Raw genomic sequence first — 15,531 nt, forward strand, 5'->3', positions numbered from 1 at the left:
GTCTACGTGTCTGAGCTGCTTTTCAAAAGTGCTAGCAGTGTCCACTGAGCCCAATGGAGACTCTTCCTCACCCCACCTCCATTGAGAACAATAGAGGATTCCACCGCACCCCACTCCCCTGAGAATACTGCAGGCGGCTTGGACCCCAGATGAGAACAACGGGAGCTGCTGGGTGCTGAGCTATCTGGTAAATCTGGACACTCATTTCCACCAAGTGAGCTTCTGAAACGCCAGCCTTGGCTCCTGCTCTATGGTGCTGGTGCTTTACTGTGAGCTCGACATGCCCGTGGGGTCCTGTGGTGCTGCTCACCCCGATGCAATCGAAGGGCAGGGAAAGGAACGTTCCAAGATGGTGTCATTGATTTATTTCTGTTTTCTCAGTTACTTCTATTGTAAATGAAATAAAAAACATAGCAGATCCCTGACAAGCTGGGGGTGAAGGTGCCATGTAAATGTGAGTCATTGTCAGTGAGAGGTGCTGAAAGCAAAGATGGGAATCATGATATAGACACACTACAGGCACTCGGCTGTACAAATACAAAAGCGCAACGCTGCTGGAAGAAACTCCACACCTATTTGCTGCGTGGATGTTAGAAGGCAGCAGAGCTGGGAGGTAGATTTGCTTAGAGACAAGGATGGTCGCACCGTCCCCTCTGAGTAGAAACAGCTGCTCAGTATCAGAAGCTAAACTCTCCTCTGCAGTGATGCTTAGAAACACTTGACAGTGGCTGGGTAGCTGGTGGACTGGGACCACTGTCCATTTTGCTGACCAGTATTGTCTACCTGTGCTCCCCTGTCTGTCTGCTGGTTCCCTCCTGTTGTCTCATGTCTCAGACTGTAGACTCGTTGAGGCCAGACACAAAGGGGTCCTGGTCCATGTCTGGGTATCTAGGCGCTATCACAATACAGGTAGCTAATAATAATTCTAAGAAGCAGCAGCAGGTGCCGTGGTCTGAACTATTCAGGGGACCCAGAATCACTTGCAACATGAATGTCATTGTTACACAGGTGAGGAAAGTGACTCGCTTCACAAAGTGTGTCCAGGGAAGGGAAAGGATCACACATTTTCTCTACGTCTCCAGTCTCCTGCTCTGTTGCTGCCACCAGTGGATCTCCTCATGTACTGTGATGTTTCATTCTGTTGAATGAAGTCATGTATGTCCTCAGCCTCAGTGGTCTGAGAGCTCTGCTGGAATTCTCCTGCCACCTCTTCCAACCTTTTTTTCAGTTGTTGCCTCTCCAGGTAGTTGTCTGGAATGGCGAAACCTGCTCTGTACATCTGAGCTGCCTCCCACAGTGACTTCTGCTTGTAGAAGAGGAAATCTCCCCAGTGAAGGGAGACTGCCTGCTGACACTTCTTGCTGAGGCTGGGCATTTCACTCATGAGATTGAGATAAATCTCTTCTTGGTACTGAGGTGTATTTTCTCCATACATTTCAGCTAAAGCCAGCTTTGAAAATACAGACACTGGATCTTTCTGCACAGCCTTTTTGAAGGCCTCAATAGCTGCTGCCAATATGTCTTCTCTTCTGCCTGATTTGGCCTCCTCCAGTTGTTTCTTGTAGCAGACGCCAAGGTCATAGTGAAGGAGATGATAAGTGGGATTCAGCGATATTGCTCGCTGTAGGATAGCAATTGCTTGTTGTGGGAATTCTGGCTGAAAGAACTTGGCTGCATTTCTCAGGACCTCAGGGTCCAGGCTATTCTGGACAACATCTTCAATGAGGGCTTCGGCTTGCTGTCTATCAGTCTTCTTAAGGATCTTGGCTAAATACACCTTAGCTTCATAGTTTTGCTGCTGTTCATGGACAATGGCACCCAACTTCTTTTTGGCTGCTTCCCAAAATACAGACTTGCGTGAGTGACTCCATGATGCAAAGACCGCGATTGCCAACCCAGCAAGAAATTCCCCATTTGCTTCATCTTCTCTTAATGCCATTTGGAAATACTTTGTGGCTTCTCCGCCATTGCGGAAGCCTGCTGCCAGGAGAGACCAGCCTTTCTGTGCATGTATCTCAGGGATCTGAGCTGCATATGGAGAGCGGCTCTTCAGGGAGCTGCAGATCTTTCTAACCTTCTCCAGGTAAAGCTCAACCAAATCATAGTGGGCCAAGTGATAATAGATCCAGGCGTAGTTTCCGTAAATGACCAGGACCTGCCGGGGGAAGTTATCTGGGTGATCTCTTTGCAGAATCTCCTCAGCTTCTCTAAGGCTTTGCAGAGCGTCTTCATATTGCCCTTGCAGGTGGCAGAGATAAGCCTGCATGGCAAGGAGTGTGGCTTGGTTCTGGTACTGAGTGTGGGCAATCCTGAGAGCCAGAGTTTGGAGGAGGTGAGCTGCATCTACCTTGTCTCTGATTTCAAAGTTCCAGGTGAAGTGGCACTGGAGGGCCTGCAGCTTCTCCTTCAGACGCAGGGGGCTGCAAAGAGAGGGGGAAATGAGACTCCATCTGGGCTGAATGAATTTCCACTGCACCCTACAATCATCCTCACCACCCTGACAGGGAGCGACACTGCCCCCCACCTCCAGTGAGTACCCCCCCTGCAGGTTCCCCCTCCAGCCCCCCGCCACTGTACCCCCCCCCGGTTCCCTCCCCCTCCCCACCCGGCAGTGTCCTCTTTCTGGGAACAAGCACCGCACTGAACAATAGAACAACCCCCCCCACTCGCCTTGCTAGACACACCGCCCCCCCCCCCGCCCTCCCTCCAAGCTGTCCCCGCTCTCTGGTCTGGGGCCCTGCGCGGGGTGGGGAGGGGGAGGGGTAACGTGGGCTCAGTCCAGGCTGAGCGTTCACAAGAGCCCCCCCCCCCTTCTGCAAACAGCTGATTCCCCTCCCTGCAGCCTCCCCCGCGCTGTAGCTCCGGGCTCCTGCTGCTGCCTTTTCTCTCTGCATCTCCCGGGCTGGTCCCGTCCCGCCCCCCGGCTGCCCCTTGGCTCCAGCTCCCCGGGGACCGGAGTTAATCACCCCCCCCCCCCGCGGGTTTGTGCGGAGGGGAGCCGGAGTTAAGGCCACTGACTAGTCCGGTCACAGCCACAGGGAGAGGGGGCGGGGGTGGGGCTCTCTCGCGGCTCCTGGGTTGTTGCGGAGTGAAGCCGGAGTGACAGCTGGCCCGAGCGGGGAGTTCTCCGGAAAGTGGCGGCCCGGTGAGCCCGCAGGGTGAGGTGCAAACAGTGACCTGCTCTAGCCCTGTGAGTCACCAGCCTGGAGCGTCAATGGGATGCAAAATGACCCCAGATTCACCCCGCCCCGGAGGTCTGAACGCCGGAGATTCACAGCCCCAGAAACGCGCAGAGGGGGTGGGAAGGTGTCTGGACCGAGCCCTTGCTGGAAATGCCCCGCCCCGCGACCCCAAAGCTCCTACCTCATTGCGCTCCGCTGTGTCCCCGGCCCAGCCAGGGGGGTGGCGGCTCCTTTCACTGCACTGGTTTCCTGCCCAACCCGGAGAAGTGCCCGGTTCTGGGAGAGACCCGAGTTGTGTCGGGGGCCAGAACGGACTGTGTCTGCTGGGACCCGCCTGCCCCTTTATAGCCCGCCTGGGCTGCGAGCCGGGGAGCCCCCCGGGCCGGCTGGGGAACTGCATTGCCATAGAAAGGGGGGGAGAGCCGGGGAAAAGGAAACTGAAACTTAACTTTCACTTCCACTTGTCATCTGCAGCCTGCACTCTGCCTGAACTGCTATCTGCAGCCCCGTGTGTGTGTGTGTGTGTGTGTGTCTATGCACACACACGTTTGCACATGTACAATCCTGCCCTGGGTTTCCCAGCACACAGACGGGGTCACTCACCATTACCACACCCCAGTGCGCTCCCTGCTACGCACCCCACAGCGCCACAGCCCCGGGCAGTGCACAGGTCGGCCGTGTCCCGGCCTGCGGCCAGCCCTTCCCCACCACCTTGGGGTGTTCATGTCACCTGGGTGGGAACAGCCTGCGCTGCCCTGAGCACAGGGGCTGCGGCTGTGTGCAGAGGCTGGGCCCATAGCACAGAGGAGCTCTCCCTCGCTCACTCCAAGGTGCCTGCACAGGGCAGTGGGCAGCCCGGCCTCGTGCTACACACGGGAACTGTGCGGCACAGCTGGCAGCCTGCCCCCGCCCCCGGCACGGGGCACTTAGCAGTGAGGAGCAGAGGGAAATGACTGAGGCAGGGCAATTAGGAAAATGTGAGAGCTTTGTACCTGCTCCCCCAGGTCTCCTCCTCCTCCTCCTCCTCCCCGAACCCTCCCCATCACCGAATCCTCCCCCAGCTTTACCCCTGCAGGGGGCGATTTTCAGAGGTGCCCCCCTGATTTAGACGCCCAGGCCCCATTGGCTGCCAGCGCGATCCATGCTCCTCAATCACTTTGGTGCTTTTGAAAATGCCTCCCCCACATAAAACTGAAACCCTCTGAAGTGAGGAAATAATAGTCAGGCTCCCCGTGCAGCCTCGTCTCTGCCCTTTGCACTGACGCAGGCCGGTGCACTCTTCAATTACACGATCGCGTTCTGTCTCCGTGGGGCCCTGCCCGGTTCACTGTGCTGTGGGGACAGGGGGGTCTCTTCTGTTCAGACCTACATAGGTTCTTACCCTCTGCCTCTCCCTGCAGTGTCTGGGCCCTGTCCGGCTGTGCATTAACCACCGTGACTAACACCTGGCATGTGCTTGGGTTCCCCTCTCCCCAGAGGGAGAACTAAGCGTCTTGTTTCCATAGGGTTTTTTAAAGATACATTTTGTTTTGTTTCAGAAGGTGGGGGATGTGAGGGGGGACGGCCGCTGGCTAGTTGCAATTTCCTTCTGACGAATAGGGTGGAGCTGGCTGTGAATCTGAAGGTGGAAGGCAACTTGGGGGAAAGTGAGGACAGAGTTTGTGATCCTAGGGGAAGGAAGGAGGGGGAGCAGCAGCATAAAGACAATACTCTTAAAAAGCCGATTTCAACAAACTCGGGGAATCGTTTGCCTGGTTCTCTGCCCTCGATCAGTGACTGTCCCATCATTGAGGGGTGAGGGGGGAACAGCCAGCACCCTAGGGCCACACCTAGAGCAATTTATTTAAAGGGGAAGCAAAGCTGCGGTTTCTTTTTGTTGGGGGGTGTCAGTGCCTGAGGCCTGGGCGTGCGAGGGTTAACGGGCCCTGACCAGCTCCCAGCTGAGAGCCCCTTGCTGGAGATGCACAAAAGGCTCCTTAAAGGCACAAATCCCATCATGTCCCGTGTGCTCCCCAGCCGGGGTCACACGAGGCTCTCAGAGCAGCCTGAGGCCTTGCTGGCTGGGCGCATTCGCCCGAGTGAGGCAGACTGGCAGGGGACGTGGGCTGCTGCATTTCCCAGCCCGGCTCTTTCTGTTTCCTCGCCGTCACTTTAGGTTTCATTTCTCTGAGTTTCAGCTTCCTGATCCATTGCAAGAAGAGCTGGCAGGCGCCCAGGCTGGGGAAGGGGGGGCAGCAGCAGAGACGTCACCCCCCCTCCTCTCTGTGAGCTCCCCCCGCCCCCTGTGAATTCTCACCACTCACACGCATGCTCCCGCCCCCCCCCTCCCCCCCCCCCACACTGCTGTGGTGGGGCTGACCCTGGCTCTGAGGGGCCCTGCAGAGGGTTGCAGGGGGTGGGGGGGGGATAGAGGCAGGGCTGCGTCTGCCCCTCAGGCCTGGTCTCTGCAGGCTCCTGCAGGGTTCAGTCACTGGGGGCCTGGCTGGTGGGAGGGAGCCGCGTTCCCCACAGGCCTGTCAACCCTCCGAACCCCTCCCTGTCGGCAGCGCCCAGGGGTTATGTGAGCAGGGAGTGAACGCGCTCTCCCCTGACATCTAGTGATGGGCTGCGGGGAAAGACTCCTGTATTGACATGAGACAGAAAGGTTGTTACAAGGAGGAGGGAGAACATTTCTTTTTTCTTAACCTCCGCGGACAGGACAAGAAGCAATGGGCTTAAACTGCAGCAAGGGCGGTTTAGGCTGGACATGAGGAAAAACTTCCTACCTGTCAGGGTGGTTAAGCACTGGAATAAATTGCCCAGGGAGGTTGTGGAATCCCTGTGGTTGGAGATTTTTCAGAGCAGGTTGGACAAACACCTGCCAGGGATGAGCTAGGTCAGTGCTTCTCAAGCTATCTGATGTGGGGGACTGGCAATTTTTTTCCCCAATGTGCCAGGGACCGGTGCCATATTATTATCCTATTTGACGCTCTTATGAGGAAACTCGCCACGGACCGGCAGCCGATGACTCGTGGACCGGCACCGGTCCGCGGACCACCACTTTGAGAAGCACTGGTCTAGATAATACTTAGTCCTGCCCTGAGTGCAGGGGACTGGACTAGAGACCTCTCGAGGTCCCTTCTAGTTCTGTGATTCTATGAACTCACCTTTGTCCTGATATCCAGCAGACAGAGCTGCGGTGCCAAAGGAAAACTGTTGGCTGCTGGTGCTGGGTTACAAGTCACTTTTCTACTGAGTGCAGGGGACTGACAGATTGTTACCATGTTAAGTGAGTAAAGGGCAGCAGAAGTGGGCTTAGCCTGTCCTGGCGCAGGCCGTCACCCTCCAGTGAAGGGCACTCGTGAAGCAGGGTGTAGGCAGCACCTCTGGAGACACATGGTGCTGGAGCAGCTCTTGTCAGTGGGGCCAGCTGAGGCATTGGGTCACCAGGGCACTCTCCTGTGCAGCTCCCCCACTCCTGCCTGGCCGGGGCACGGGGAGCCTGGGACTCCACACGCCACAGGTGAGGTCCCAGCCCACCTTCCCCAGGCTGGGCTTTTGCTGAAGGGCTGCACTCGCTCTTTACAGATGCTGTAGCTACTGCTGCAGCTCAACAGGTGTGGGCTGTTGCAGGGCTTGGCAGCTCCCTGGCATGGTGAGGAGCTCGTGCCCAGAGCACAAGAACAGGAGCAAAGTCTGGGTCGAATAGTTGTTCAGACATCCACCTTTTTCCAAAAAGCCAAAGAAACAACAAAAAAGACAAGAACATTCAAAGCACCTTATTTGTGTTTCTATTGCATTTGAGTCCAGTGAACAATAGAGACTGCTGTACGTTATTTTTATTATTGAGTCTGCAAAATACAAACCCTACACTGAAATAAATTACAATGGCTTGGACGTGTCTATGTGCATATTGGTTTGTTTTTCCTAAAGTTAATGAAGTCTCTTAGGCCTGGTCTACACTAGGACTTTAATTCGAATGTAGCAGCGTTAATTCGAATGAACTGCGCACCCGTCCACACCAGGAAGCCATTTAATTCGACATAGAGGGCTCTTTAGTTCGAATTATGTACTCCTCCCCGACGAGGGGAGTAGCGCTAAATTCGACATGGCTAGCTCGAATTAGGCTAGGTGTTGATGCAAATCGAACTTAGTAGCTCCGGGAGCTATCCCACACTGCAGCACTCTGTTGACGCTCTGGACAGCAGTCCGAGCTTGGATGCTCTGACCAGCCACACAGGAAACGACCCGGGAAAATTTGAATTCCTTTTCCTGTCTGGGTACTTTGAATCTCATGTCCTGGTTGGACATTGTGGCGAGCTCAGCAGCACCGGCAACGATGCAGAGATCTCCAGCAGAGGAGTCCAGGCAATCCCAGAATAGAAAGAGGTCCCCAGCATGGACTGACCGGGAAGTCTTGGATCTGATCGGTGTGTGGGGCAATGAGTCTGTGCTTTCGGAGCTGCGCTCCAACAAACGGAATGCGAAGACCTACGAGAAGGTCTCCAAAGCCATGACAGACAGAGGATACAGCCGGGATGCAATGCAGTGCCGCGTGAAAGTCAAGGAGCTGAGACAAGGCTACCATAAAATCAAAGCGGCAAACGGACGCTCCGGAGCCCAGCCCCAGACATGCCGCTTCTACGAGGCACTGCATGCCATTCTAGGTGGGTCTGCCACCACTGCCCCACCAGTGTGTGTGGACTCTGACAAAGGGATAGTGTCGACGGCCAGTTCCTCGTCGACGCTCGCAGATGGGGAAGATGAGGAAGGAGATGAGGAGGGGGAGGCAGTCGACAGCGCTTACAATGCTGATTTCCCCGACAGCCAGGATCTCTTCATCACCCTCACTGAGATCCCCTACCAACCCTCCGCAGCCGTTACCACGGACCCTGAATCAGGAGAAGGATCAATCGGTAAGTGCTTTAAACATGTTAACATTTATTTCTTAAAAGAACAGGAGAATAGACTAGGCGAACAGAAGGTCTATATGCAGGGGAATGGAACAGGCATCTTCCGCGGAGATCTCCACGAAGCTCTCCTGGAGGTAGTCGAAAAGCCTATGGAGGAGGTTCCTGGGGAGAGCTGGCTTATTGGGTGCTCTGAGGTAGCACACTTTTCCACGCCACGCTCTCAGCTGGTACTCCGGGACCAGTGCCTTGACGAGCATCGCAGCATAGGGCCCTGGCTTGTGCTGGCTTTCCTTCAGCATGCGCTCTCTCTCTCTCCGTGACACCCTCCTCAGGGTGATCTCGCGCGCAGACTCCTGCATGTAAGTGGAGTGATTTGTGTACTATTACTATTGGTAGTGCTTCACTGTTCCTTAGAACAACAAGAAGCGTCACTTTAGAGCCACGTGCTGGAGGCTACAGAGTGGCAGCATACAGGGATCTTTTCCAAGGGAAAACCGCGAGGGGGTGGAACAGGGGCAGAGTTTATGCTTTCAGGATTGCCTGCAGCAAGAGGACAGAGCTGGACATTGACTTTTAAGCAGCCAAAAGCCTTTGGCTTACCATGCCTGGCTGCTCCACGGATTCAGCTTTCCTGCCCCGCTTGTCTGGTCTGCAGTGCAATACCCCAGGCAATGAAAGCGAATGCAGACAAATCGAACTTTCCCTGAGTGAGTGCTCAGGAGATAGGTGCCGTCCATGGTCTGGTTCATAGGCAATGAGTAGACTATGTTTCATTTTTAAGAAAATGCATCTTTGTAAGCAATTCACTCCCTTTTCCCCCCTCACACAGCTGCAACAGTATCCCGACCTGCTACACCATGCCCCTCACAGAGGCTGGCGCAGATTAGGCGTCGTAAGAAAAGGACACGGGACGAGATGTTTGCTGAATTTATGGGCTGCTCCAGAGCAGAGGCGGACCAGCAGAGCCAGTGGAGGGAGAACCTCACACAGCAGCAGCGCTCACACAGCGAACGGGAGGACAAATGGCGTCAGGAGGACCAGCAGGTGACTCAAACGCTGCTTGGACTACTGAGGGAGCAAACGGACACGCTCAGGCGCCTTGTCGATGTTCTGCAGGACCGCAGGCAGGAGGACAGAGCCCCCCTGCACTGTGTCTGCAACCGCCCTCCCCCGCCACACACTCCAATACCCACCTCACCCAGAATAACAAGAAGGAGGTGTGACAGAGCGATTCTGGCGGGACCCAACTGAGAGTGCCAAATCAGGACCAATTGCTCAAACAGGGCAGTCACAGCCCTAGGCTGGGGTTTTTCCACCTCTAAGGCCAACCAAACCAGCCAGACAAAAAGGACTTTGGTCTCACCCCACTGGCTAACCACAAGTCACACAAGCAATTTCCTTAGACACTCCAGTCTCCCAGCATCACCACCAGTGCACTCGTCCTGGGGATGAATGGTTATGAAAACCAACACCCCAATAAAAGAAAACGGTTCCCTCGATCCCAAAGGACCAAGCCCCAGACCCAGGTCAATATACACATCAGATCTTACCCACAAATCACGCTGTTGCCAATCCTTTAGAATCTAAAATCTAAAGGTTTATTTACAAAGGGAAAAAGGTGGAAATGAGAGGTAGAATTGGTTAAATGGAATCAATTACATACAGTAATGGCAAAGTTCTTAGTTCAGGCTTGCAGCAGTGCTGGAGTAAACTGCAGGTTCAAATTGAGTCTCTGGAATGCATCCCCCACTGGGATGGGTCGTTCAGTCCCTTGTGTAAAGCTTCAGTTTGTAGCAAAGTCCTTCCAGAGGTCAGAAGCAGGATTGAAGACAAGATGGAGATGAGGCATTAGCCTTATATAGACTTTTCCAGGTGTAAGAATCCCTTTGTCTTCACTGTGGAAATTTACAGCAAAATGGAGCCTGGAGTCACATGGGCCAGTCCCTGCATACTTTGCTGAGTCACAAGGCGTGTCTGCCTTCTCTCCATGGGTCAATTGTGTAGCCGATGGCCCTTTAATGGGCCATCAAGCCAGCTATGCCGGGCTAACATCAGCTTTGTCTGGGACACTTCCCAGAGGCAGAGCATAATACAGAATACAGACATTACAGAGCCAATACTTATAACTTCAACTACAAAATGATACGCAGACATACAGACAGCATAATCATAACCAGCAACCCAGAACCTGGTCTTAGACACCTTAGATGACCCCCTTTACCCAAGGTTTGGTGCCACTACAGGACCTTGGTTGCAACCCATGTTCTATATGGTCCCCATTTATATCAATAACGTCACACCCCCAACGCAAAATTGATGCAGGAAGGGATGACAAAACATCGCTGACTGCATCCCAAGAGCCCCCTTTCCTTGGGTCTGTCTCACTACAGCTAGTGTTGGGCTAGAGGCCGTACCAGTGTATAACCGAAATGGTTTATCAAAGTCATGTTCAATAACATGAATGGATCTCTTTACAAACTTAAGGTATAACTTGGTTAGCTTTTGCAGCATGGTTCCTGTATGTTTCATGTGATCTTGCCAAGAGCTAAAGAAAACAGCTACTTTATCCATACCAGCTTTGGCCAATGTTTTGAACCCAATTAACATTAAACCAATGTAGATATTGATGTTGTTCATAGTACAGGACTCTTGGCATTTAGCCATGAAAGCAATATGGTAGTGTGCCTCAGTTTCCCCTTTCATGCAGCACATCAGGTCTGGAATGTATTTTCCCCTGTGAAAAGTTCCAACACTGTTTACATGCATTAACTGTGAAACATCAGTATAGCAAGGCCCTCTAACATAAAGTGTGTTTTCATGTATTTCTTTCAACATGTTCAAGGGACTTTCCAACAGATTGGGCACATTGTACATTGTTACAGTTCTTGGCAATAGCAACACATTAGTTACAAAATTTAGCATTAGTAATAACAACAAATTCATTGCAAGTGTCCATTTACAATCATATTTGTCATGCCACACCCTTGGCTCAATACCATTGGAGTTTGGGCATTTTAGGGTTAACCTGTGGCTTCCCTTTGCAAAATTCAGTCTTCTCTTTCCTTCTGGATTAAATCCTGATTTCTCTTGCTTAACCGAATTCACTGGCTGATGGGGTGGGCCCTCTGTGCTAACAGCTATTAGCAATTCTTTCTTCTCCCTGCCAGCCAAGTAATTCGCATCAACACAGACACTAGCTTTTAACTTCTTAGCTGCTATGGATTCCAAGGCTGGACTTTGTCTTACAGAGATACCACACCAATCCAAAGAGTCTGAGGGTGAGAGCTGGCTTGCTCTCCCCTGCCTCCTTAAGCATTCAGCCATAAAACTGTTCTGCTTTGAAACACCAGTAACTGAATCCGTCCTCAGATCCTGAAGCACAGACTGCTCACTTACCGATTCAGCATGGAGACATTCCTGTCCCAACAGCATTGTCTCCCCAACAAGCTGGCTACACACAGCCAGGTGGTTATAGGGCTGCTCAACTTCCTTAACAGCTTCTACTCCTCCTGAGACCTTTTCAAAGCTGCCCACACTGGATCTCTCAAAAGGAAAGTCAGTGGATCCATTCACAACAGAAAATTTCTGGCTGTTAGGAACTGAAACTTCCTTGATTAAATCACTTTTACACCCTTCAGTTGCAGTAAACTGCTTGCACAGGCTACCATGAGGATTCCTTTCCCTAGGAGCTTCTCTAAGCAGCAATTCACCCCTCACAGAAATTCTGCCCTTCCCCTCTCCACCTAGGGCTTGCTCTACAGGAACACTTCCCTGAGCAACCACAGACGCTTTCTGGGTCTCACTTACATTTAGACTCACTTCAGGCCCAACAGGCGGATTTCTACACAATCCCCTTTTAGGCAAACCTACAGACTTTCTAGATAACAGGTCAGAAGCAGTCTCCTTCCCTTGGCCATGAACAAGTTCAGGAATCTTTTCCTTCTTGCTACAAGTTGTCAAACTGTCAGTAGGTAACACACTTAACTCACCTTCATGCTCTCCTTGTGCCCTGGCTAGGGTATCACCCTGATCAGACAGAGTTGCTGCACCCTTTTCCAACCACACATTAGCAACTGGCAAACTACAAGCACCAGAACTGTCTGGTCTTTGGGACCTTGCTATGACACTAACTGGATGCAACCTAGTCACAGTGCCATTCTCCCCAGCAGACACAAACTCAGGACTATTCCCTTCCTGGGCTTTAGCTGTATTTACAACCAACTCCGAGACAACTGAATCACCCTCAACCATCACAGGCTGACAGGCACCTTCTGTCTGCTCCACAGACACAGAAGAGCCGGAGACACATTCTCCTTTACCAGACACACAGCTTGGGATCTCACTTCCCTTGTCCCAGCACACAGGGCTGTTCACAGACAACTGCTTGGAGACTGGGGTAGCTTCCTTCATAGGCAAGTCAATACCCCTGACAGACACAGGCACATTCCCTCCACTGTCACATTTCTCCACACAGGACACAGGTAAGGGATATGGACACTCATTTTCCACTATCCCTCCCTTCCCAAACTGCTGATTAGACAAAGCCATCAGCTCACAAGGCTGCCTAGGCTCCTCCAAACTTTCCCTACCAGGCACATTGCCTCTCCCAACAGATAAGCTGCTGCTCTTTTCACTACACTGAGCTACTTTTAGCAAATCACAGTTACCCATTTCAGGTTTACTTCTACAAGCTGCACTAGCCACCAATCCATTACCCATTACAAATTTACCCTCTCCTTCCTCAGTTAGGGATTTAACCTGAGAAACATTTTCCTCCCCAATGAGATTTTTCTGCTCTTGATCTAACTTCAGATTTCCTTCTGAGACATCAGACAGACATTCAGAAACTTCATTCCCAGACACACTGCTTTTTTGCACAGACAAACCTTTGGAGCAACCCTCCTCAGGCAAATCATTGCTCACAATAGACACAGGTTTAAGATTATTCCTCTCCTGTGACTGGCTACCTGGACTGAACAAAGCTTTCACATTTTCCCCAATTAAAAGATCTTTAGGCAATAACTTCCTGACACCAGCTATCACTTCATGCTGAGCCCCATTCCACTCAAGGTGGATTCTGGCTAAAGGCACACGGACAGTAAACTCACAGAGGATCACAACATTCACACTCTGATTTGGTAAATAATCTTCCTCTTTGACCAGATCTGCTTTAACAAGAGTGATGTTAGAAGCCATAATTTGCCCTAAACAGCTTTTACCATTGACTTTTACACTCTCTATGAATTTTCCATTACCATTACCATCCATAGCACTGGCACAATTTATGGGGCCACCCCCTATTGAACACACAGTAACAGCATTGACATAAAAGGTGGCATTGTTGGGGTACATTTGGTTACCCCCAGACAACTGCTCAGATTTATACAACATACCAACATTGTTACAAACTGGACTTTCAAGAGGATACAGTCTCTGCTGTTCTTCCATTGCTTTTTTGACTTGGATTTGGAGTCTAGCTGTCTCCTGTTGCATTTGTCGAGTTTTCTCCTCAGCAGCCAGCAGCTCCAGACGCCTCTTACGAGCTTTTTCTTCTCTCTTAGCAACTTCTTTCTTTCTCTCCTCAGCCTCTTTCTCCATTCGAATTTCTGCCAGTTCTTGCTCATAATCAAACTGCAGGCTGTCTCTCAAGGCTTGCAGTTTCCTTGCTTTTCCTGATGCTTTCTGTCTCATGGTCACTGATCTTTAACCAACCAAACTCTCAATCCCAAAGTTAAAATTTGGATAGCGTGGGGTTCTGACCCAAAGCTTAATTGACCTGGTTCTGTGGATCCAAGCACGACTACGCCACTGTGACGGAGCGATTCTGGCGGGACCCAACTGAGAGTGCCAAATCAGGACCAATTGCTCAAACAGGGCAGTCACAGCCCTAGGCTGGGGTTTTTCCACCTCTAAGGCCAACCAAACCAGCCAGACAAAAAGGACTTTGGTCTCACCCCACTGGCTAACCACAAGTCACACAAGCAATTTCCTTAGACACTCCAGTCTCCCAGCATCACCACCAGTGCACTCGTCCTGGGGATGAATGGTTATGAAAACCAACACCCCAATAAAAGAAAACGGTTCCCTCGATCCCAAAGGACCAAGCCCCAGACCCAGGTCAATATACACATCAGATCTTACCCACAAATCACGCTGTTGCCAATCCTTTAGAATCTAAAATCTAAAGGTTTATTTACAAAGGGAAAAAGGTGGAAATGAGAGGTAGAATTGGTTAAATGGAATCAATTACATACAGTAATGGCAAAGTTCTTAGTTCAGGCTTGCAGCAGTGCTGGAGTAAACTGCAGGTTCAAATTGAGTCTCTGGAATGCATCCCCCACTGGGATGGGTCGTTCAGTCCCTTGTGTAAAGCTTCAGTTTGTAGCAAAGTCCTTCCAGAGGTCAGAAGCAGGATTGAAGACAAGATGGAGATGAGGCATTAGCCTTATATAGACTTTTCCAGGTGTAAGAATCCCTTTGTCTTCACTGTGGAAATTTACAGCAAAATGGAGCCTGGAGTCACATGGGCCAGTCCCTGCATACTTTGCTGAGTCACAAGGCGTGTCTGCCTTCTCTCCATGGGTCAATTGTGTAGCCGATGGCCCTTTAATGGGCCATCAAGCCAGCTATGCCGGGCTAACATCAGCTTTGTCTGGGACACTTCCCAGAGGCAGAGCATAATACAGAATACAGACATTACAGAGCCAATACTTATAACTTCAACTACAAAATGATACGCAGACATACAGACAGCATAATCATAACCAGCAACCCAGAACCTGGTCTTAGACACCTTAGATGACCCCCTTTACCCAAGGTTTGGTGCCACTACAGGACCTTGGTTGCAACCCATGTTCTATATGGTCCCCATTTATATCAATAACGTCACAGGAGGGGTACCAAGGGCCATGATAACTGTCACTGCACCACAGCAGACTGCTAAATTACCCAAAAGTTCTCAGTCCCTAGATTTTGAAAAGTTCTCACCTTTACTGTGTTGTCGAGTATTAAAAGTAGTTTGCTGTTAATTTCTGTTTCTGTCATGTTTCTTTGCTGAAGACTTTCTGTGAAGGGGGGAGAGGGGTTTGGTAATTGCATAGGACAGTCACCATGAACAGGGTACAGACATGGGGGCAGGATCAACAGCAGGTTACTCACTGAGTGCAGTCACTAGGCACCCTGGTCGGTCTGTGAGGTGTTTTTAATGTTCTGTTCATAGGCGGCATGTGCCCTGCTCCAGGTATACTTGGAGGTGGGTCTCTCCCCCGGCCCAGCCTGGATCGGGCCCTGGCCCACGCAGGTCTCCCCCCGCCCCGTCAATTCCCTGCCTGGAGCAGGTCCCAGCGCCCACCTGCCACCCCTCCCCCGGCGTGTCGTCTTCCCCCCCCCCCCGCCCCGCGCTGCGTCCCTACCTGACAGTAGAGCGGCTACCGGCACAAATGCTGTCTGCTGCCCCA

General features: G+C 51.7%; 1 protein-coding gene across 1 annotated transcript; it reads right to left on the minus strand.

Moving 5' to 3' along the window:
- Positions 1-350: 350 nt before the first annotated feature.
- LOC123365162 (interferon-induced protein with tetratricopeptide repeats 5-like) lies at positions 351-3,611 on the minus strand. The gene is made up of 2 exons (XM_045007833.1): positions 3,364-3,611; positions 351-2,420 (listed from the first exon to the last, which is right to left on the minus strand). The coding sequence occupies exons 1-2, from the start codon at positions 3,366-3,368 to the stop codon at positions 1,058-1,060; spliced, it is 1,368 nt and encodes a 455-aa protein (XP_044863768.1). The 5' UTR covers positions 3,369-3,611; the 3' UTR covers positions 351-1,057.
- Between the last annotated feature and the right edge of the window lie 11,920 nt (positions 3,612-15,531).

The sequence above is a fragment of the Mauremys mutica genome, chromosome 1, assembly GCF_020497125.1.
Source record: "Mauremys mutica isolate MM-2020 ecotype Southern chromosome 1, ASM2049712v1, whole genome shotgun sequence".
Taxonomy (NCBI): Eukaryota; Metazoa; Chordata; order Testudines; family Geoemydidae; genus Mauremys; species Mauremys mutica.